The sequence below is a fragment of the Lathamus discolor genome, chromosome 5 (genome assembly GCF_037157495.1).
Source record: "Lathamus discolor isolate bLatDis1 chromosome 5, bLatDis1.hap1, whole genome shotgun sequence".
Lineage (NCBI taxonomy): Eukaryota > Metazoa > Chordata > Aves > Psittaciformes > Psittacidae > Lathamus > Lathamus discolor.
In genome coordinates, this window is record NC_088888.1 from 6,043,949 (window position 1) to 6,066,275 (window position 22,327).

Genomic DNA, 22,327 nt, shown 5'->3' on the forward strand with positions numbered 1-22,327 from the left:
GTCCTACTTAGACATCTCTAGATGAGGAATTCTTTTAAGGGCTTACTACTAATGGCAGGTCGGAAACTTTCTGAAATTGTAAATGTTTAAAGAGGTCTACGCAAAGAAATGGAAAGGTGACAGTAAAAGAAGAAAAACAGATGCTGACGATAAAGAGAAGGCTATGAAAAGACTTAGAATCAAATATTTGGAATAAAAAGTAAAAAAAAGACTGGTTTGAGTGGGAAGCCAACCATATCCTGGGCTGCATCAGAAGGAGCATGACCAGCAGGTCGAAGGAGGTGATCCTGCCCCTCTACTCTGCTCTTGTGAGACCTCACCTGGAGTACTGTGTGCAGTTCTGGTGTCCTCAATATAAAAAGGACATGGAACTGCTGGAACAAGTCCAGAGGAGGCCACGAGGATGATCAGGGGACTGGAGCACCTCCCGTATGAAGACAGGCTGAGGAAGTTGGGGCTGTTCAGCCTGGAGAAGAGAAGGCTGCGTGAGGACCTCATAGCAGCCTTCCAGTACCTGAAGGGGGCCTATAGGGATGCTGGGGAGGGACTCTTCGTCAGGGACTGTAGTGACAGGACAAGGGGTAATGGGTTAAAACTTAAACAGGGGAAGTTTAGATTGGATATAAGGAGGAAATTCTTTCCTGTTAGGGTGGTGAGGCACTGGAATCGGTTGCCCAGGGAGGTTGTGAGTGCTCCATTTCTGGTGGTGTTCAAGGCCAGGTTGGATGAAGCCTTGGGTGGGATGGTTTAGTGTGAGGTGTCCCTGCCCATGGCAGGGGGATTGGAACTGGATGATCTTGAGGTCCTTTCCAAACCTAACTATTCTATGATTCTATGATTCTATGAAAGTATGCTCAGGATAGGAAAAATACAGAGTCCAAATTCATCCTCAGTATAACTCTAATGATGAACCAAGCCCAATAAACTTTAAATGGCCAAGGAAATAGTCTGTTTCTTTCTTTTTGATGCTTTTTCGTATGTGAAAGAAAAAAACTCTGAGTTTCATTTATTTACATTAGAAGTGTGAGGGCATGTAGGAAAGGACAAGGGGTAATGGCTTTAAACTGACAGAAGAGAGATTTAGGTTAGATATTAGGAAGCAGTTCTTTAACGTGCGCATTGTGAGGCACTGGAACAGGATGCCCCGATAAGCTGTGGATGCCCCATCCTTGGAAGTGTTCAACCCTTTCCTTTCCTCCATGAATTTTTGGGGCTACGCACTAAAACTGGATGCTAATGTTCATTAAATAGGAAGCAGGTGGAAGAAGGATTTAAACAGGGAATTGGGGGGCGATTATGGCATAGCATTGTCCTGTCACATTTACTATCAAATTTTGTTAAATCTCTGGTTTATAACAATAAACATTTTGCTACCTCTCTGTTATGAGTGAAATGCATGTCCATCCATGACATGATCCAAATCATGTTCTGTAAGTGAAACATCTCCATCATTTACTGCTCCACGATTTTTCTGATTCAGACAGTGACTTTTCCTTTAGGTTTTAATTAAAGTACTGATCTCTATACAATCTCACTAATTACAATTTATTTTGCCAGCTACTCCTAGCAAATACATTTTGAGTATTAGTAGTTAACCCATTCTGAATTTACTGTTGTTGAAGAGCAAGCATTTCTGAATTGGTGTCAGTAAGTCAAATGCTTCACAGAAGTGTGCATATCAACCAGCCTGGTAGTCCTTCAGAACAGTATCAATTTCATTTGACAAGACCCAATTTCTACGAAATCGTGCTGGTTAACATTAACTGTATTCTCAGCATTTAATTCTCTAATGAAGCCCATTATCAGCTGACCTATTACTTTCTTGAGTCTCTGTGCCTCAGTAGTTGTCTTGTATTTCATTTCCTGAACTACCAGTCTTATCCCTTACAACAGTAGCAGAACACTCTCCTGATTCTCTGGAACTTCTCAGATTTTCATTTAAAATCAACATCACTGATCTGTACAGGTTTCTTAAGGACCTCTTGGGATGACTTGTTTCAACCTGCTTACATAAAAATATGTAACAGTCCTTTTAACCTCTTCACCGCAGGGCAGAAAATGTTTTAGTGCTCATATATATGAATGCATCCAGGTTTGTTGTAAATTATAGCCATAACATTATTAAGTATTTCTACATTTTCAGCACTGCAGAAAATTCTGCCTTTTGTGCTGAGAACCTGGCTTTTTACAAACAGAACTCTTTTCACGTAACGAAAGAAAACCTTTATGCTACTTTTGCGCTTAATGAGAATAGAGTTTTAGTAGAACAACGCGATCCCAGCCATTAGGTTGCACAGACAACCTGAAACATTCTGACTAAATAAAGCAATCTTCATTTTGAAGTACAGGTAGTTAGCATTTTTAAAACTCTATGTTTAAACCTGACAGTTAGGTTGCTAATATTAGACAGTGGGAAACATACTTTTTTCTTCCTTCCTCCTTCTTTGCAGATGTTGACTGCAGAGTACCAGCACAACAATAAGGCATTACACCAGGTATCAGGCCACTGAGAAATTCTGCATCATTGAAGATGGTAAGAGTGCCTAACCCTCAAACACGATTCAAGGCAACATAGCAGCATTTTTACCAAGGTCACAAAACTAGCACTTTGTGTGTTGGAGAGACATCTGGTCTCTTGGACAGAAGAGAAATTTTCTAGGGATTAGACATAGTCAAAAGCTCCTTTGCATAAACCAGAAGAGAAGGAAGAATCCTTCAATTTCAGTCAGCCCTGCAAGTTTATAAACCCAGGCACACCATTTAAGAACTAGTTTGGTTTTTACTTTGCTAACATTTATTCAGCTCAAATATTACAAATATGTAGGAAAAAATTCTGTGAAAGATACAACATGCTCTTCCCCCTGAAAATAAGCAACTTCCACGGGAACTTTCCAAAGAACAGCAACAATCAAGAAACAAGACAAAAGAGGACAAAGCTCTTCTTTAAATTGTATTTTAAGGCAAATATCGAGTGTACTAAATCACACTTCGTGGAGCGCAAAATTATTGTCCAAGTCACTGATTTAGTGAAATAATCAAAAAGCATTTCATGGCTTCATCAGAACATAAATTTGACAATAATAAACAGAGGATTTTGCAGAGCGATTCCATGTCTGAAATATTTCTTTCTGCAGTGCTAAAAATACCATCTCTTTTGCATGGTTTTGATTAATGCCTTTAAAACATTAGTTTATAGAAATAAATACACAAATACTTTTATGTTAAATTCATGTATTTTAAGTAATTTATTAGACAAGTTAGGGAAAAGTAAAAGTCATTTTTTCAGAGGAGATACGTTTAAAATGTTAATGATGTTCTTCTTCCTTTGCAGGAATCACTTCTGCTGCACCTTGCATAGCCCAATATATTCGACTGCCATTTTATCTTGATTTATCCAGACAGTACCTGCCCTATGGGAAATACTTCAACTTCCCAGGCTTCACACATTGCAGCAATGGGAAAATATCAGCAACATAACCCATGTTGCTGAAACAGGTTACTCTCTCTGGTTAAATGATACCCATTCCAGTCATCCTGTCTAAAGTTCATGAAAAAAATCTGTTTGATAGAGTCTGCAATATCTAATGCTAAACATTTATTTTGAGTAGTAGTTAGGAAAATATATAGCACTCAGAAACCACAAAGAGAATTCAAACTGTTCATTTCACCCTTGGATTTGGCTTTCATTAACTGAAAACTTTGTTTCAGTTGAGCTGACATTTAGTCCCTAAGTCTCTGTGTGTGCACATGGGTCTAGCCAGAAAAGATGGTTTACTACAAATGAGCGCTTCTTGAGAAAAAAATGTTTTTTCATGACACAACATGAAAATATATCTAAAACCCAGTCAAGGGCCTAAAGCAACATGGAAATGTCCACCCCTGAAGCCTCCTTATGCTAAGTGTATCTATTAGGGTTTTTCTTAATTCAGCAGCTCTCGAGCTGAGGAGGGAAAGCTTTCAGAAAACAATTAAAGCCAGGGAAACAACACAAATTCTCTACATGGCTGACACTTGGCTTATAACACAACCAGTACTTGCACTTAAAAAAGGTAAAGCAATAATTGTTTCTGCCCTGACTTTACAACTGGAAATAATACGCCTCAGAGCACAGCCACACCAACATGTGATTTAGCATCTGACTTAACCAGTGGGCCAGAAATGTCCATCAGGGATGCAGAAAAATGAGCAAGAGAAGGGAAATCTCCCAAAGCAGATCAGCTGCCAAGAAAATGAAAAGCTTTTTCCATCGGTGACTGATCTGTTTTAGGAGATCCTTGCTCTCTGCCCTTCAAAATGCTGGTTTACACTTCTCTGGGAACTTCTGTCTCCTTAGTCAGTTAGGCTTGTGGTGGACCGGCTCAGAGAAAAGAGAAATAAACAGAAAACGGGAGTTCTTAACACAGTAACAGCTAATTTGATTACTGCTCATAAAGGTTCATCCAAATGCCATTTTAGATACCCATATATCTGAATGAAATAAAATTGTTAACCAGATAAAAGACCCATACAAATATACAGTAACAGGCTGTATCTGTCCCTGGCATGCATACCAGTGAGATAGGCATGTGTAAGGAATATATGTACCATATGCATACACCAAAGGATTTAACATTTGTTTTAATGTTAGTGGATCAGGTTTTACAAACTCTAAGGGGGCTTTGCATTAACCCTTCTAGATCACATATACTAACTGCCTCATTCCTAAAAAAATACTCAGTAACTATTAACATAAGTCAGAACATTCATAAGAAAACCTCAAATACTTTGAACTAAAGCAGAAGCCTAGACTTCAGATGCTCAGTTGATCTGTGTTATATCCAGAATTATGAAACTTTTTCATTGTTTGGGATAGGAGGAGATCTGGCAGAAAGACTCAGCCAGTGTGCCCACTGATATAAGAAAGCATAAGGATTCTTATCTAAAGTATACAATTTCTTATCTAAAGTATAAGCTTAGGAATCATGTTTCATTAGAATTTCCCAGTTGAGCTAGCAATCAATCTGCATGACCTCTGAATCATTCCATTCTTGTTTCAACCAAAAGTTGAAGCATGCATCAAAACCTGAAAATGATTTATTACATACAGGAGATACAGGCAGCCAAACCACAGTTTTACCATTCCTAAATCTTGTCTTACTATTTTATCCTCTGCAATACACATTGCAGCCAAACCCTGGGACATGATATTCTTTGTAGTAGAGCATGCCCACAATTAAACCCATAAAACAAAGGCAATGACAGAAAACACACGGTATGTGATGTTTATTATATGTATCTTAATTCTGAATTTGTTATTTAAAAGCAACAGATTTAAGGTATTGAAGGACTATTAATGGGTTACAAATTTAAGACTTTCTTGCAGCTTTCAGTAACAGTACAATATGCAAATTTCTCTGCTATATGATTCACCACAGCTCTAACAATATACCTTCTGACAAAAGCAGCTACCTCAACTTCTTATTTTATGCAGCTTATAGAAAAATTTCAGATGTGACCCAGTTATGTCACAACCATTTTCAAAGTGTGATCCTATGAAAAGTAACTATATAAAAAAGCACCTTCTTACTCATCAGATCTACTCCCCATAGATAGCCAGGATAAGATCTGCTGACTTGGTTACAAAAATAAAAGCTCTACTACTTACTAAAATTTCTACTAACCCTGCAAAATTAACATAGCTGAGGAGCTGGATTCTTTTATATCTTCAGTGGAAGTAATTATTTTACAGTGCAATACAGCTCTGATAGAACTCATCAGAGATTCTGAGTAAAACATTTTAATTAACAGATACATACAACAGGAATAAATTTAGCATTCTGTAGGGATTAAAGCACCATTGGCCATTGGAAAGGAATTGTTTTACATTATTACATTAAAACTGAGCATGCTTTATATAGAAATCACCAGGACTCTCAGAACCGTTCTATGGCTTTCAAGCTGACTTGGAAGAGTTTGGCCAGAGTCTGTCCTTTTAAACTCTCCCACTCTCCAGCACAGCATGACCATCGCCAAACTGCCTACTGGCAACAGCGCCAAGCTGAATGATGCTACTAAAACTATGCCAGGCAATCAGGCCAAGAGTCTTGGAAGACGTGGTCTGCTAAGAGAGAGGACAAACCAAAAAGTCAGCAGAGGCTTTCTTATGATTGTATGGTGCTTTCTCTTAATTCCTTCTTTGGTTAGCGAGGCCAGCAAACCAGGTTCCCTACACTGATTCCCTTTTCCAGCCCCTTGTCTGCCACACATCTTTCCTTCCCATCTCTCTTAGCCTGGATGCACTCACATCTGACTTTCCAATTGTCCTTTATGCAGCTCACCATAGCTTTTCTTTTTACAACTCTTTCCTTGCTCTAGTGTATCTTTTGCAATCATCCTACTGGGATGAGCATCTTCATCCCCCTCTTTGGGTATGTTTGTGCCTTTGGCCTTTTCCATATCCCTGGATCTGTATCTTTTACCTCTGGATTTGTATTTTCTACAATAATAGCATAGTGACTGTGCTAAGGACCTACAGATCTATCCCAACCTTTTTGGCCCCACTGAAATCCCAGTGCCTCACTCACATTTTATGTACGACTCAAGCTTATTGTGGCTAAAATGAAACACTTCCTCTTCACCTAATAACTTCTGTTTCTCAACTCCTACTGGTGACACTAGCATAAAGCATTTTCTCTTGATTCATGCATACAACCGCCCATTGCTTTTCGCCATGAATAACGTATCTCATTCACAACTCATCTTCTTCATCCAGAGAACTAAAAATCATGCCTAGATTTTAAACATTATGTCTCAATTTACTGATTAAAATTTTCTCTTTTTCAGATCTCTGTAAATGTGATCTAGACCCTCTCACCCACTGAGAGAACTTCAGCAAATATGATTTCCAAAGCCTACTGCTTCAGCTGTGTCACATTTTGAATTAATTCCTAAGGACCTCCTTCCCTTTCCACATCAAGCAAATAGCTGTCTTTACTTCTAACACAGAATCACGTCTATGACCTCTCATTCGGCAACGATGACAGCTCCTCTCTAAGCAGCCTGTCATTTCAGATCCGGTTATCCAGGCAGCTGGATTGTCAAACACCTTTGCATCTTCTTTGTCCTTTAGAGGAATTCCTGGTCAGCATCTGTGCCATCATTCTTCTTAAGCTGCTCTTTACTGATTCAACAGCAGTGAAGTCTCAGCAACAAGGACCAACTATTCATTATGCTGACCAACATCATCTTGTTATTTTCTCTTACTCTTCCAGTCATTTATCATTTCTGGTCCTTACTGTAAGCATTGTAGGCACTTTTGTATTGTGTCATTACAGTGAGATCCCAGGGGCTCTACTCCATCACCAAGTTTGGTAAACACAGACCTAAGCTACCCTCATCATTAGCATGTATGCTACCAGGTTTGTACTTGGGTTAATGAATTTCATCTTGGCCTTCCTCACAAAGCCTGAACTCCATATTCCATGAAATACCGTAACACTGCGACGACAGCAGAGGCTCTGGTAAGCAGTAACATTATACTATTAACTGTAAGGTTGCAACTCCTGCCTTAAGGCTTGACAATGAGAAGTGTTGAACATCCAGGGCTTATAAACAAAAATGGGTGTCCACAACTTTAAAAAACTGGGCTCTTCACACCTTGGTGAGGAGATTGGGCAAGTCTTTCCAAGTAAAGCATAATCGGACGCAGCTGATTCTAAAGTTGATAAAAATCAAACTGCTCCCCATCGTTTGAATTTATGGCCAAAAAGAAGCCTTTTTCTTTATGAAAACATGTACTTAACTCGTAACTCTAAGTAATGTTTTATGCCGTAGGAACCAGCTTAACTTGCCAGCTAAAATGAAACACCGGTGCAGGTGCCACGCTTCGGCCCATTCCCCATTAAAGCGCTCCTCCCTCCGCCCCTCACTCGCATCTCGCTCCTAGGACGAGGACGTGGAGGTGATAAAGCTTCAAACCAGCGCCCGACCTTTGGCGGAGGTTTTCCGATTACGGACACGGGCAGGCTGAACACCTGCCATTTCCAGCGGCATCCGAAAACAACCCGCAGAAAGCGAGCGGCAGCTCCGTCCTGCCTGCAGCCCTGCGGCAGCGGGACCCGCGGGTACCTCCTCTCTTCCCCCGCACAACCGCCATCGGAACAACGGGGAGCCCCCAGGGAAGCAGGCGGTGCAGCGGGATGCCAAAGGGGCGGCTAACGGCGGCCGCAAGAGTGACTGCCTTCCACGGGCAAGGACGGGCGGATGAAGGGGTGCCCGAAGGGGTGCCAAACTTCCCGAGGAACCCGCTAGGAAGAGCGGTGCTTCCCGCTGGTCCCTTCCGCCTCCGGACGTGCAGAGAGGCGCACCAAGCTCCCCTTCCTCCCCTTCTTCCTCCCCTTCTTCCTCCCCTTCAGGTGGAGCCACCACCCACACCCCCTTCCGCCGCAGTGACTCGCGGTTGGCTGCGCCACCAGCCTTGCGCGAAGAGCGTCCCATCAGCGGCCCAGGGTGGATACTAAGAACTATGCCTATGCTTGAGCAGACCAACTCCAAGAGCAGGGAGGGCAACCCCCCCCCTTGGAGACAAATGGTTCCTCCCATCACATGTTCCGGTGGAGGGGGAGTGCGGGCGCCTCCCGCCTCCTTTTGCCCTCTGGTGCGCATGCGGCGTAGCGCGGTGCCCTGCTCACGTGTTCCTCCGCGTCCGGCGTGCGCGGCGGTCATGGCTGCGCTGCTGAGCTCCGCCGGGCGCCTGCGGGCGCTGTGCCCGCGCCTCCTGCCCCTGCTCCGCCCGCCCGCTCCCGCCAGGTGAGACCCTGCGCCGCGGGGCTGCTCGGCGGCCGCCGGCCGACTGCGGAGGTGGCGGCGGGGCTGGCCGAGGCGGCGGCCCTGGTGCCCAAGGGCGCTGCTGGCTAGGCCGCCGTGCGCTCCTGCAGCGGAGGGTGCACACTTAGAAACCTTCTTCTGCCACCCTGGGCCTGCCGGTGGGAGCGTTGAGGCCCGGCTCGGCCCGGTGCGGTGTCCTCTGACCACGTGTGCGCGGCAGGGTTAGCTCAGGGTCAGAGGCCGCGGGAGCCCTGGTGGGTCTGTGAGGGCTGCCCGTGCCTTCCGCAGCGGAGTCTCGCTGGGCCTATGTGAAAGCGGAGCCCCCTGCTACCTGTGGGGAGCGAAGGGCCCTGTGCTTCCGCAGAGGCTGCTGCCGAGGCATCGCAGTGGGGCAGAGACCCTCGAGGATGGGTAGTTGTTGACTGGGGTAACCGTAGAGCTGGAATCCGGGCAGCTTATGGTGACCCTCGGGCCCCGCTGGGTCCGTTATCAGGAGGAGTATCTTTGTTCCTTTGCCATAGTTCTGTCTCTTTCATTATACACTTAAGGTGGGAAAGTCACCTGTGTGCATTCCTGTTGCCGTTTTGACCACGCTAATCAGTGGTTGATGCCCGGCAGGAAGCTTGAAGACGCAGTTGTTCCTTCTATTTATTTGTTTATTTTTTGTTTGTTTGCTTTGTTTATAATGTTAGTTTTGGGAGAGCTGAGCTTTCTCTCCACTCGCAGTGCACCACAGCTACACTTCTGGGATCCTTTTTGTTGTGGTCGCGTACCTGTTGGATCATAGAGTCACTGAATACTGACTTGGAAGGGACCCAGGGGTCATCCAGTCCAACTTTTTCTAGGCAAAGGATGACCTACAGAGTGTAGAAATGCAAAAAGCTCAGCCCTGAGTACATAAGCAAACATGTCATAATTGTACACTGAAATGTACAATGTACATTTGTACAGTGTACAAACACACTGAAATGTACTGAAATGTACAACATTTCAGTGCATGTTCTGCAAAGCAGTTTGATTTTAAATCACAAGGGTGATGTTAGTGTTCCGTTAGATAGGCAAGCTTATTGCTTCCGTAATTTTTTCCTGAATTATGTGTCCCAAGAAGGAAGCATCTTGTGCAAATGATAGCTGTGTCAAAGAGTTTGGTATTTATTTTTTGTATTTCATGCAGCAAATATGCTGTTACAGTTACATGAAGGTTTGTGTAAACTTTTTTCAACATCAGGAGTTATTTCATTGTCAACAGGTTCTCTGATTGCCTGTGAATGAGAGAAAGGTTTTATGACTTCTGGGCCTTGATTAGATTAGGTTTCCAATTTCCACCATGTCCAGTTTCAAAGTCTTAAAAGAGGGAGCTGGGAATGGGTTGAGATGCTTTCACTTACGTCAAATGACTTGCTGTGATTATCATTACAGCTGTTAACTAGAAATTTGTATGAGGTTGAACAGTTAATTATAAATAATTGCTAAATATAAATGAGTGGCTAAACAGAAGTTTAGACCTGTTTCTTCCAAGGAGATGAAAGTTTGCTGTATTTTTTCTAGCGCTTGCAAAACCTAGTGAGGATCCAGTGCAGGTGGTTGGGAAGGGAATGTAATGCTTCTGGTGTGTAGAAGTGTCACCTTACGAACTATTCAGGTAGCAGCTGATGTTCCCATTAGCTCTGAATATGGGAACACACTTTTCAGCATTATCCACTGAAAAAGAAAAGTATCACCATGTAGGTTTAATTAGTGCTAGCAACTGAGCTTGGAATTAATCTCTAATTAAATGTCCACATGATGCTATAAACAAATTTTTGTGTATTATTTGAGAATAAAAAAGCAATAAGCATACACACTGAGTTTTATGAGCTGGTGTAACTTAGAGCAACCAAAGGGAGACTGTTCTTCTGTCCTGTCTTGTTGTGCCTTGTTACAAGTCTGGTGGCCCCTCTTAAGTCAGCGTAACTTAATTCCTGGTAGGAAACCAGAACACTTTTCTGTCATTCTAGAGAGAGAAATGCACTCTAGCACAGCACCTGATGAGTTCCAGAGCTAGTTCAGGAGAAGGGATGGGAACAGCCGGCAATAGAGAACTCATAGAGAGAAGTCTCACCACGAAAATAAGGGAAATGGTGCTCCTTGTACTTGCTTTAGTGCTTATCGAACTTGTTGATTTTATTCAGTATGACCAAAGTCTCAGGTAAAAGCTAATACAGTTTTCTGCTGGTTTTAGTGGTTGAGGTGTAACAGATGATTAAATGCTTAAGTTGATGTGAAGGATGGAGCAGACCTGTGCAGGAAGGACCAGGGAACTGGAAAGGTGTCTGCAGTATGGTTGGCAACAGAATCATATGTTTAGTTAGCTGCAAATCATAAATAAATTTCTCTACTTTGTGGTAATTCAGCTGGTTTTTGTTTTCCTTGGCTGGAAGCTTAATTTCTGAGATTAGTTTGTTGCAAGAAGTAATATATATTGAAATTAACATGGGACTTGATGGAGGGCTAGTAGTGCTTTTTTTCTAGAACTCCATTTCTGGAAATGCAATGATAATTTGGCTATAACAGCTGGGGTTTGGTAGTTGTCCCCGCCCTTTTAGAAAATACTTTTTCTTGCACTAGGTAATACTCTCTTCTGTCTTCAAGGCTAAGTGGGGTTAAATGTGGGATAGTTTAGTAACAGTGCCAGAAACTTTAATTCCCAGGCTAGATTTAGTTAACTGTGTGAGAAAGGTACTTATTAGAGAACACATGCACAAGAAAAAGCAGTGGTATTTATTTCGTAGCTTTTAGGTTTCATTCTAAACTGTGAATTACATTGAAGCAAGACTGAGTAGAATACCTAAATTTGTGCATTATTTCTGTCCAGTAATTTCATTCCTAAGAGAATTTTTCACTAAAAATCTTTGTCTTACTGTCACTTTACTTTATGTGTTTAGGCATCCCCACGCATAACTGATGCTGTAGGACCAAAGCGTAACATTTATGAACTTAAATGGCACATATAAGTGCACAATCTAATTCAATTTTTTTACTTTAAATAATTATTAATTATTGTTTCTTTCTACTTAAGCCTTTGTTTATGGAAATGGACCTCTTTCAAAGAACTAGAATGACATACGGATACCATGTAAACTTGGCGTGCTCACAGTTCAGGTCTTGCGATAGTATTTTAAGTGTGAAATGCAGTCCGCTGCAGTAAGTTCCAGAAAATATTGCTAGAGTTCTAATTGAGATAGTGGGGAAACCCACCCACACTTTTAAGAGAAAATAACAAGGAATAATCTAGCATTTTGCAAGAGACCTGGGTAAATGACTATAGGTGTGCTTGGTGTAGTTGCTTTAGCACTGAACATAATAAAGTCAGTTCAGTAACAGTAGTGGTTACAAAAAAGTTGCAAATTTGTTAACTTCTTTAGAGATGTGAAACAGCAACCATTCACATTCGGGCAGAGATTTTTATCAAAGCATTGTACTGCTCTGATTACTAATCTAAAGTTATAGATTTAATCCAAAGAAAATGGGTTAGGATAGTAGATATCTGACTGCATTGGACGGTTGAGAAGCATCTTGATAGCAAATTGGATCTAAGGCAAATCTCACTTGACTACCCCTAGTATGGAGTACAAAATGTACCGAGATACATGTCATCAGTCTCATGCCATGCAATTATAGCAAGATAAACTATGACAGACCAATACAACAGACTTCAGATCTACAACAGCAAGCTTTAGTTGATTTATATGGTACAAAGTATTTACTGGAACTTTGTCCACAGAAGCTTCACTAAGGGAAGAGGTACTTAAGTTTGCTGCTAGTAGCTGACTGTCAAGTATGCTGTAATGAGCCTCCTAACAAATGTTCGTAGCAGATTTTGAATTAACATCAGAATTTTTTTATTATTCTACGTACACTAGGTGATTATGTTATGGTTTGATGTTACAGCTTGCTGCTGGTGTTGGGAGGAACAGTATTGGCTCCTTTCTTCCCATGCTGACTACTCTCCTGTTGCTGGCTAACTTGTCCTGCTCTAAATCAGGGTGCTCCTTGGACCTGCCACTGGGCTGATTTCATTTGCTAGACTGCAAGGAAAATGTTTTTTGACAGATGGACAGGTTTTATTGTATCATTTAAGGATCTGATGAACTCCAGAAGCGTGAGACCGCTGGCAGAAGAGAGAACCCTGTGCAATACCTCTGTGGTATTGGATCAATGCAGCTGTATTGCTGAACTGTGCTTTTACATGTGCAGGTGCTGGGATCGTCCTGAAGTTGACACCTTATTGTCCTCAGAAAGGAGGAGACCAGTTACGCTCCTAAGACATAGGTCATGAAAGTATAGTTGAGGAGGAAAATCTTGCAAATCTTCTGTTACTTCTTCTATCTAAGATTCCTCAGAGAATTCCTATATGACCTTGAATGTCAGGTTTCAGGATTGTGGAGCTAAGAGCTTATCCCCAAACAGCAATTGTGCTGTTGCGAAACCTGCTTTTTGCAAGATCCATGTTCTGTTCAGAGGTGTGATTGTTGATAAAGTTGGCAAGAGGATACTAGATACAAAGCTTTTCAAGTTGTCCTTGTAAAGAGTGTTGCCTTTTGGTACATTGTGTTGCATTTGTACAAGATTGAAACATACTGATGGGATGGGAGGAAGAATACCCTTTGAAAGAATCTTTGGGTAAACCATAAGTTAAACCCGCAAATTATTCATGATTTAATGTGGTATGTTTGTTTTTAACTAGCTGCAAACAAGTTGCTTTTGGCTATTCACTATCATAGTGAAAATATAGAGCTGGATGCTTAATTATGTTACATGAGCAAAATGATGCAAGAAGTGGGCTTTGAATGAAGAGGAGGCATTCAGTAAACTTGCTTTTGGTGATCCTGAAGCAATGCTGTGTTGTAGTAAAGTTTCACAACCTACACTACTGTTGCAGTTGGGGTATGTATTTTACTGATGGATGCAAAATGTCTAGGGGTTTCCTAAGAAGTAGCACAAAGCAAAGGTTTTCTGCTTTGCTTGTTGCAAATCGCCTGGGCAAAGTTCTTAGATACTCTTCAGGAAATTTGAGTTTTTTCAGTGTATGTGGAAAAAAGACATACTTTTTTTCCCTCTTTTAGAATCCTCCTGTATCTTCACTGAAACAAGGATATAGTGGCCTGAACATTGTGGCCTTCTTTGTAGGTGACCATAGCTAAGACTGGGGAAATACTGTTACGTGAATTAGGCTGTGGTCTCAGATGGTATATTTAGTCTTAGATTAGTAAATTTAGCTAATGTTAAATCTGCAGTGGTTTTATGTACAGTAATTTTAACTATTTTTTCATTATTCTACTACTTTGGTCATGACTTATAGCTTGAGAACTCTTTCATACCTTCTGTTTATTTAGTTTAGAAAGAACAAAATATTCAGTACTTGTATTAGAAAAAGCATAGCAGATACCTTACTGTGGCTGTGATAAAAGGAGGCAAATATCCATACAGTGGCTTGGTAATTCTCTTTTTGAATGTTTGGAATTAGGCAGATTTTTTTTCTGGGAGAGCACTGAAACCATCTACTTGAGTTTTGGAAGGATGGGACGCTTTTTATTCAGACTGGTGTGTAAGATGTGTTCTTTTAGGAAACTGAAGACACTGCCTTTAGTCTGCCCTAGAAATAAGGGCAACGTTTAAGTACTTAATTACGGTACTGGGATTCTTACTAAACCCTTCAAACAAGTACAGTGATATTGGTTGACTTGGTATAAATTTCCCCATGCACACTTCATCCCTGTGTCAGTGTTTTATTAAGGAGTTTGTCTTCAACTACTTTCCAAATGTTCTAAGTTAAACTGGAGGTGAGAAGTTACCACTAAATAGCGGGTGGTTGTGTGTGGGATTACAAACATATAATTCGTTAACCTTTCCTGTGTTGTCAAGGTCCGCAGTTTTCATCCTCGCAGTTGTAGAGGCAAAGCTGTGAAAGGTGTGAAGGTGCAGTTATGTAAAAGCTCCATTATCAGAAGGCTACTTGTAATTTTGTGACTGTGGGAGTAGGAGAGAGATTACTTCGTAGGGTTTAATATATCCTTTTGAGCTTCTCTGGGTAGGTACAAAGAAACATAGTTCTGAAGCATAGTAAAGAGAAATATGTTGGGGAAGAATCAGATTGATTTAAACAGATCTGAAGTTTGTTGTTTTCCTTCACGTGCTTGCAAAAGATGGTGTTTCATATGGAGAAAATCTTAAAATGCCATTTAGTACATGAAAGTAAATACTTGGCACTCATTGCAGCCCTGGGAGAAGTATCAACCATTTTGCTGCGTAACATAGCATTTAATTCCGAAAAAAAGTTAATTAAAATAATTGGAGAAACATGACTGTGGTAAGACTGTAATCTAACCTCTAGCACCGAGGCATGATCAGAAATGCCAAGATCATGCGTGATAAGTCCCCCACCAGTCTTACTTTATAAGCTTCTAAATAAAGTTTGTCATAGTATCCTGTTCTAATACTTTGTTACAGTTAATATTATAGCAATTAATATTACCAGTGTGATGCCTGATGGATTAGGTGCAGTTGCTTCTTTACTTGGAAAGTGGAATGGCATAGATGAGTCTTTTAAACTTGGTTTTTATGAGTGACATATCATGACAAGCATGTATTTCTGTATTTCATCTGTGTTCCTGCTGTTAGGAGCTAAAGAACTGAAGTTTTCTTTCTTGCTGTGTGATGCTTCATGTTTAGCAGTGGCTCATTTTCAGTACTACTTTGGTTGCTTTGTTGCCTATCCAGCTGTATACCAGCTTATGTTTCTGCATTGTCCAAAATATACAACTTTGGTCTGTACTGAATTTCCTTTTTGTTCATTTCAGACCATTACATCAAGTAATCAAGATAGTTCTGAAGTCTGAGGCTCCCCTTCTAAGAGTTTGCCACCTTCATTGTGTAATAAGTTTATTAGCCCTTTTGTTGTCCAAACTATTAATGACATCATTGAATGTGCATGGGTTGTACCAGTCTTTTCCCATTTGGGTCAGGATATAGCTTAATTTAGAATTGAACAAAATATATTCCCAATTTTGCAACAAATCCTGATCAGCACAGTTTAATTTTATACGCATTTTGTCTTTTTTTTCGTGTTGTTTTTTGGGGTTTTTTTACAACTGTTTAACCCCTATTTTTCTAACTAAAAGTACATCGTATCTCCTTGGTCTGATTCAGAGATTGTCAGGTAACATGGTGCCAAAAGCCTGTACATCAGTTCATAATTTTTTTTTTTAAATTATGCTTCTGTTTTTCCCAAAGCTTTCATGAATTTTCAAAGGTAATTCCAAAGGACTGGAGGTTGAGTAAGATCTATTAGTGTGTCTTAAATAGATCTTAACATTTCTAGAAAGTACGTAGCGCAGTGTTCCCTATTCGCAGCTATACCCCCATCTCCTTGTTAAAATTTGGTCATGTAAAGTGGTTAAAATTTACAGTATGGTTGCAGTTTTAGTTTTCTGAAAGCTAAGCACTATATGATTTTTTTTTCCGTTTTAGGAGGCATGACTATTTACTAAAATAATCTTTCCTATATTTAAAAGCCTTTTTTTTTTTTTTAATTCCTCTTAATTGTCAGTTCTTTCTCAACTTCTAAAAATGAAAAGAAGAACTTTACAAGGCTGTTTGAGATTCCTGTTGCATGCTGCTTCTTTTTCATGGCGAGGTTGTGCCATTAGTATCAGTTTTCAGTTTCTATTGCATTGCTCTGTCCTTCACTTGATTGCTTGAAATCAAACCTCACACCATGTCCCTTAATTTACTAAGTTTGCATTTTCTTGGCAGTTGTCTTTCTTGCCTGTTTAGAATAGTGAGCTCCCAGCATGTTTACTTTTTTTCCCCCCCATATTCTCATAAGTTTTGTGTTCTTAGTTGACTGTAGTGTTAAGAACCAAATTCAGGAGAGTAGATGCCTGCAACTTCATACCGCTTTTGAAGCCACAGTTGTTTTAAAGTTCTTACTATGGCTTAACTATTACACAGTGCCTTAAATTGTGATAAAAATGTTAATCTACTCAAGTGCTGAACGTGTACAGGTGATAACATGCACTCCAGTGATGCTTGGTTTGTTGTATCTCAAAGATGTTGCATCTCAAGATTGATAATGGCAATCTAGGTGGATGCCAGTTGAAGTTTGAGTTCCTCAGGTTGTTTTATACTCGCTTACTTTTTCTCCCTGTCTAAAACTGGCACTCAGACTCCCATGGTGCCATTTCTTAATATGTCTGTAATCAGTGTAAATGAAGAGAAACACCAGTATGCTACTTGATAATATCTGGGAGGTGTGTAAATAGGAATGCCCAATTCTGCTGATCTTTCAGAAGGTTAATTTAGTGTATGAAAATAAGAGTTCATGTAAGATTATAATATTTTACAATGTGTAACCTTATCAATTGATACAATATACTAAACTGATGTTAGAAACAGCAACTTGCTAAATGTTAAGCAGGGAAAGTTTAGTAACAAATGAAACTTTAGAATCCTCTCATGCTGTAAACCAGTGTATGCTGAGCATGCCCGTGCTATTTTCACCTTCATACTGAATCTGATGGAGCTATGCAAGTGCTTTAAAATGTTTTGGACTCTGACATATGGAGAATCTTTCAAAGATGACATTTTTAGTTTAGGACTTAAGAATTATAGATACCAAAATCATTTGTAGTTAAAGTGGGCTATATGACACAAGATAATTCAATAACTTACAAAAATGCAATAAAACAATAGCAGGTCTTAATCTGGAGCATAGGAGTTTTGTCCACTTGTGCTTTGACTGTTAATGGAAATCAAAGTCTAAATGTCTGTTTTACAAAGGCCTGTGTTGCTGCTGGCTTGCAAAGCATTTTTTCCAACCTCACGTGAAGTATTCCGAAAAACTTTAAAGTAGGGTTTTTTTAATGGTGTAAGAGTGGGTGATACCATTTTGTTATCTGTATATTTAAGAAAAAATAAACTTGCAGTCAGTTAGAGCTGTACAATGGCTTGCTCACAGCTGAGAATTACTCTTTATGTCTAAGAGTTTAATTTGTAGATGTTTCATTTGGTCGTTACATCCAAGATGATTTAAGATTTAGCATCTTACCTTGTACTGCTGACTTTTCCTTAAATTAGTCTAATGATTTCTGTGTTAGGGAAAGTACCCTGTCTGGTTACAGGATGAAGCAGAAGAAGAGGAAAAGGAAGGAAGGAAAGAAAGAATCAGGGAAAAAGATACCCTTGGAAATACTTCTAGTGACAGATGACATTACTAGTAACCAGAAAGAAGTTTGATGGCATTGATCTGCTGAGCTGCTTATCAGTAAAAGTGGTGTTTCAGTTTCTTGGTTTTCTTCCTGGTTTCTCTGATTTTAGCCACCTATTCCTGCTCCATTATTTTTCTGGTTCATTGTGGTGTTTTTTGGACATCACGAGCTGTTTCCACTGCAGTCTAATGGAACAGTAATTGTTAGATTTTGCCAAAATGGCTGAATTGGTATTGTGCCAGGCTCATGAGTTAAAATAGCTCAGAGAGGGGTCTGAATAAAATAGAGGCTAGCACAAAGGAATGGTTGAGAACCTGCGTCTAGAAGGAGGTACCACTGAGACTTGAGGGGATCTCTCCTTTTTAGGCAGGTTTTTTAATTCTTCAGTTCTTTCTTCCTTGTCCTTTCCCTAGTCAAATAAAATGCAGATTATTTGCTGGACTCTGAAAAATTCTTCAGAAAGAAACTTGAGATTGGGCAATGTAAAATTTGCCTGCTTGAAAAAGGTAATGCCTTTCTCAAGGTAGTGGTAGTGATGTTCGTCATTACTAAAGGATTTTTTTTCATGCCTTCAGAAATTGGGCATCTTCTGTTTAACTGTTCTCACAGCTCTATTATGAAACAGATTCTGATTCAGGCTGGTTTTATTTAAAGAGTTTTGCTCCTAGAACTGATGGACTGCTCAGTTATCAAATCATTATTTCAAACAGCAAGAAAAAAGTGGTGTTTGGGGTACTTCCTACTCACAAGAGGCAACCAGATGGTAAACCACCAGTCTGGTTTTTCCCACCGTGATGATATGCACCCACCTTACGTTTTTTCTGTCGTTTAGCAGCTTGCTGCCAATGCTGCTGAAGCAGTGAATTGCCAGCAAGCTTTTTCTCATCTATTAGATTTCCACTCCTAAAGCCTTAAACTAGCACTATCTTTTGGTGAGAAACCAGCCAGCAGATACACCTGTGAAAAAGCTCCAGGGTGGGGGTCAGTTTGTAGAGGATGCCAGCTCTCCTTGCTTTTAGGCTGCTGTTTCAACAAATGTGCAGTCATTACTGCTTAAGACTCCTGGAGCGTGTGTAGCAGCAGGGAATACAACAGCTAGTTGTTTGGGGAGGTTTTTAACTAGTCTAGAAAGTTTACATAAATTTAGCTCAAGAGCTGTCTAGAGAGCCAGAGATGAGGAAGGGCAGCTTCAGAAGCTGCTGGATCTTCTTTTTGCCATCCAGCATGTATAACTTCCTTTGTATAGTGTTCTGGAGGAGCATAGTCTGAGTTACTTTGTGAAGTTGTAAGGACAACTGAGAAGAGAATTCCAAAAATGCTTGTGTGTGACGATAATTTTACCTGCACAAGCTGTTCCCAATTCTGCTGTGGCAGAAATGCTATTTTCTTATTCTTATGTACGTCAACTTGCTCTTTAAAGGAAACAATAAAATTGGCAAGCTTTTGTTGTTTAGATAGAAATAAGAACACTTTCTCATTTTGCTTCTTGTTGTCAGACATTATTTGAGGTAATAAATAATTATCATGGAATGGTTTGGGTTGGAAGGGACCTCTAAGCTTATCCAGTTCCAACCCCTGCCATGGACAGGGACACCTTCCATTAGACCAGGTTGCTCCAAGCCCTGTCCTACCTGGCCTTGAACACTGCCAGGGACGGGGCAGCCACAGCTTCTCGGGGCACCCTGTGCCAGCGCCTCAGCATCCTCACAGGGAAGAATTTCTTCCTAATGTCTCATCTCAGTCTCCCCTCTGTCAGGTTAAAGCCATTCCCCCATGTTCTGTCCCTACAGGCCCTTGTCAAAAGCCCCTCTCTATTTTTCTTGTCAGCCCCTTTAGGCACTGGAAGCTGCTCTAAGGTCTCTCCAGAGCCTTCTCCAGACTGAACAAGCCCAGCTCTCTCAGCCTGTCTGCATAGCAGAGGTGCTCCAGCCCTTAGAGCATCTCTGTGGCCTCCCCTGGGCTGGCTCCGACAAGTCTATTTCCTCCTTATGTTGGGGGCCCCTGAGTTGGATGCAGTATCCTAGAGAAATCCAGTGTCAATGTTTGCTTTACATTGCATGATGGCAGCTTCACACTCAATGTAAATCTTGACGAATGAGGAATGATCCTGTTGTTCTGTAAGCCATTGTTGTCTAAAACACTGGGCTCTGTAGTAACTTTCTTAACCGAAAAGTATGATTTGCTGTGCAGTGGAAGAGATGTCTGTGACTGTTCTTGCAGTGATTTTTCAGAAGCATGTGAGAGCTTTTGTGAGAAGCTGTAATGGGACAGTAGACCTTTAAAGCAGTTGGTGATTAAAAAAGTTTATTTTTGTGGTAATAGCATTTGAACCATTTAACTTGAGGTGAATCCAGGTGAAAATCTCAGAGACAGAGTTGTCACTGTGAGAAAATAGAGATGACTATGTATTTTTAAGTAGAAAGACACTGAAATGAATCACCTGTATGTGTTTATATATCAATATGGAATGCTTCTGAGGAGCTGTTCATCAGCAAGAGGTGCATTATCTGTTTGACATTATGTGCCTCTAGTTGCAAAGTGACTCACAGAAGTGTACCCTTTTTGTTTTTCTGTTTTTATTTAAGCAGAAACACTGTGCACCAAATAAGGTTCCTTACAGCTGCACCTCAGCAGGAGGGAAGTGTTAAAGAAGAACCAGTTTCAGAAGTTCCAACCCGGCGGACGTGGCAGTTTGATTGGGCATTCAACAAACTGGATAACTCTGTCAGAAAAACTGGCCGCATCCCTAAAAGTCTCCTACTGAAAGTCTTTGATGAAATCTGCAAAGCAGGTAAGTTGCTTCCATTTAAAACCACAGGAAAGCTACGTTTAAGCTGCAGTATAACAGTACGTCAAACCAAGGAAATTAATAGAAAGATTTCTCATTTATATTTTGTCTGTAAGTGTTATTTAATCTGCTACATACATTGATGCACAGACTTAAAATGCTTTAGAGATTATTTTGCTTTGAATGCACACATTTACTTCTTTTTGCTTTGTGATTTTTAAGTCTTGTTAAACTTCAGTGTACTTCTAAGGTGTCTGATTGTACTGCCTTGCTTATTGTAGATTTTTAATCTGGTAATGTTACGCTTTCCTCATATAACTGTTTTCGGCATTCCAAACAGGGATCTTATCTCCCTTTTACACAGTATATTTTTTTAAATGTCTGTAATAAACCATGCTATCCTTAAGAGGTTGGTTGTGTTAAACTGGAACTGTAACAGGGAAATGTCGAGGTGATCCCCAAGTTTCCCCATTGCCAGGTAGCTCTGATACTCAGGACAAGAAAGTAGGCGTTTTTTTTAAGTAAGCCAAAAATAAGCGGCTGAGGCATTAATTCTGACAGATTCAGTACTTTTTTTGGCTAAAAATAGCTAGACTACATCAATATTTTGAAAACCAGGTACCACAGTTGGTAAGGTTTGGTACCAGTTAGGATTAGTCAGTGGAGCTATTTGCTAAATATACTAAGTACTACTGCTAATATTTATCAGAGATAGCATGTATTGTTTTGTATTAATTTTAAACTTTGCTCTGGACTGCTAATACCTTATATACATGGGATTGTGCTTTTAAGTCATCTGGTTTACTGTTTAAAAGCTGTCTTCACTTCATGCTCTCTTTTGAACTTTTTAGTGTTTTCTTTTTGCTTGAAGTATTCTTCCTGATTCTGACAGTTTTTTGTCTTTTTTAGGTATAAATTTGTAATTTGTGAGTGTGGATTGGCAAGAATTTTGTGTCCCTAAGGTTATTTGCAAATCACAGTTCTTTATGATCTTTGATTAGTTACATAGTTTTTTAGGAATGCGTATTAAGAAAAGATTAACTGCTTGCAGTGGTTTCCTTGGGTTGTGTAAGTATAGTTAAAAGTGTAGAACTTCACAAGAGATGTAACTAGGATGCTATAAGAATAAATTACATATTTCCAGATGAAAAATTCAGTCCTTTATTAATAATGTTGAAAACTCATCTAGCGGAAGTGTGGGAGGTTAGTAACTCTTGATTTCTTAAAGACTTGCCTGCCTTTGTATTGTTTTTCCATTTCTAATTGCAACGCAAAAAAATGCCCAAACGTGCTTCCTGTGTGTGTAGTCGCGCATCTTTCCATTGTCATACTGCCAGACCTTTTCCTGTTTCTTCTGTCTTTCAAAGTACTCTGTCACTAGCATAACACTGGTGGTGTGCAACTGGAGATGTGTTGGTGTTTTTATTACATGAACCAGTCGTATGCAGGGATTAAAAAGCTAGTCTTAAAAAAAGTCATAGTCTTA

General features: G+C 40.3%; 1 protein-coding gene across 2 annotated transcripts in view; it reads left to right on the forward strand.

The window, feature by feature from the left end:
* Positions 1-8,617: 8,617 nt before the first annotated feature.
* LRPPRC (leucine rich pentatricopeptide repeat containing) overlaps positions 8,618-22,327 on the forward strand; it is a 90,458-nt gene continuing 76,748 nt past the window's right edge. Inside the window, exons 1-2 of one of the 2 annotated variants that reach the window (XM_065679514.1) lie at positions 8,618-8,787; positions 20,639-20,844. In XM_065679514.1, coding sequence (XP_065535586.1) covers positions 8,642-8,787; positions 20,639-20,844 — 352 coding nt within the window. In that variant the 5' untranslated portion in view covers positions 8,618-8,641. The remainder of the gene's footprint in view (positions 8,788-20,638; positions 20,845-22,327) is intronic. The other variant, XM_065679515.1, reaches the window with a different exon arrangement.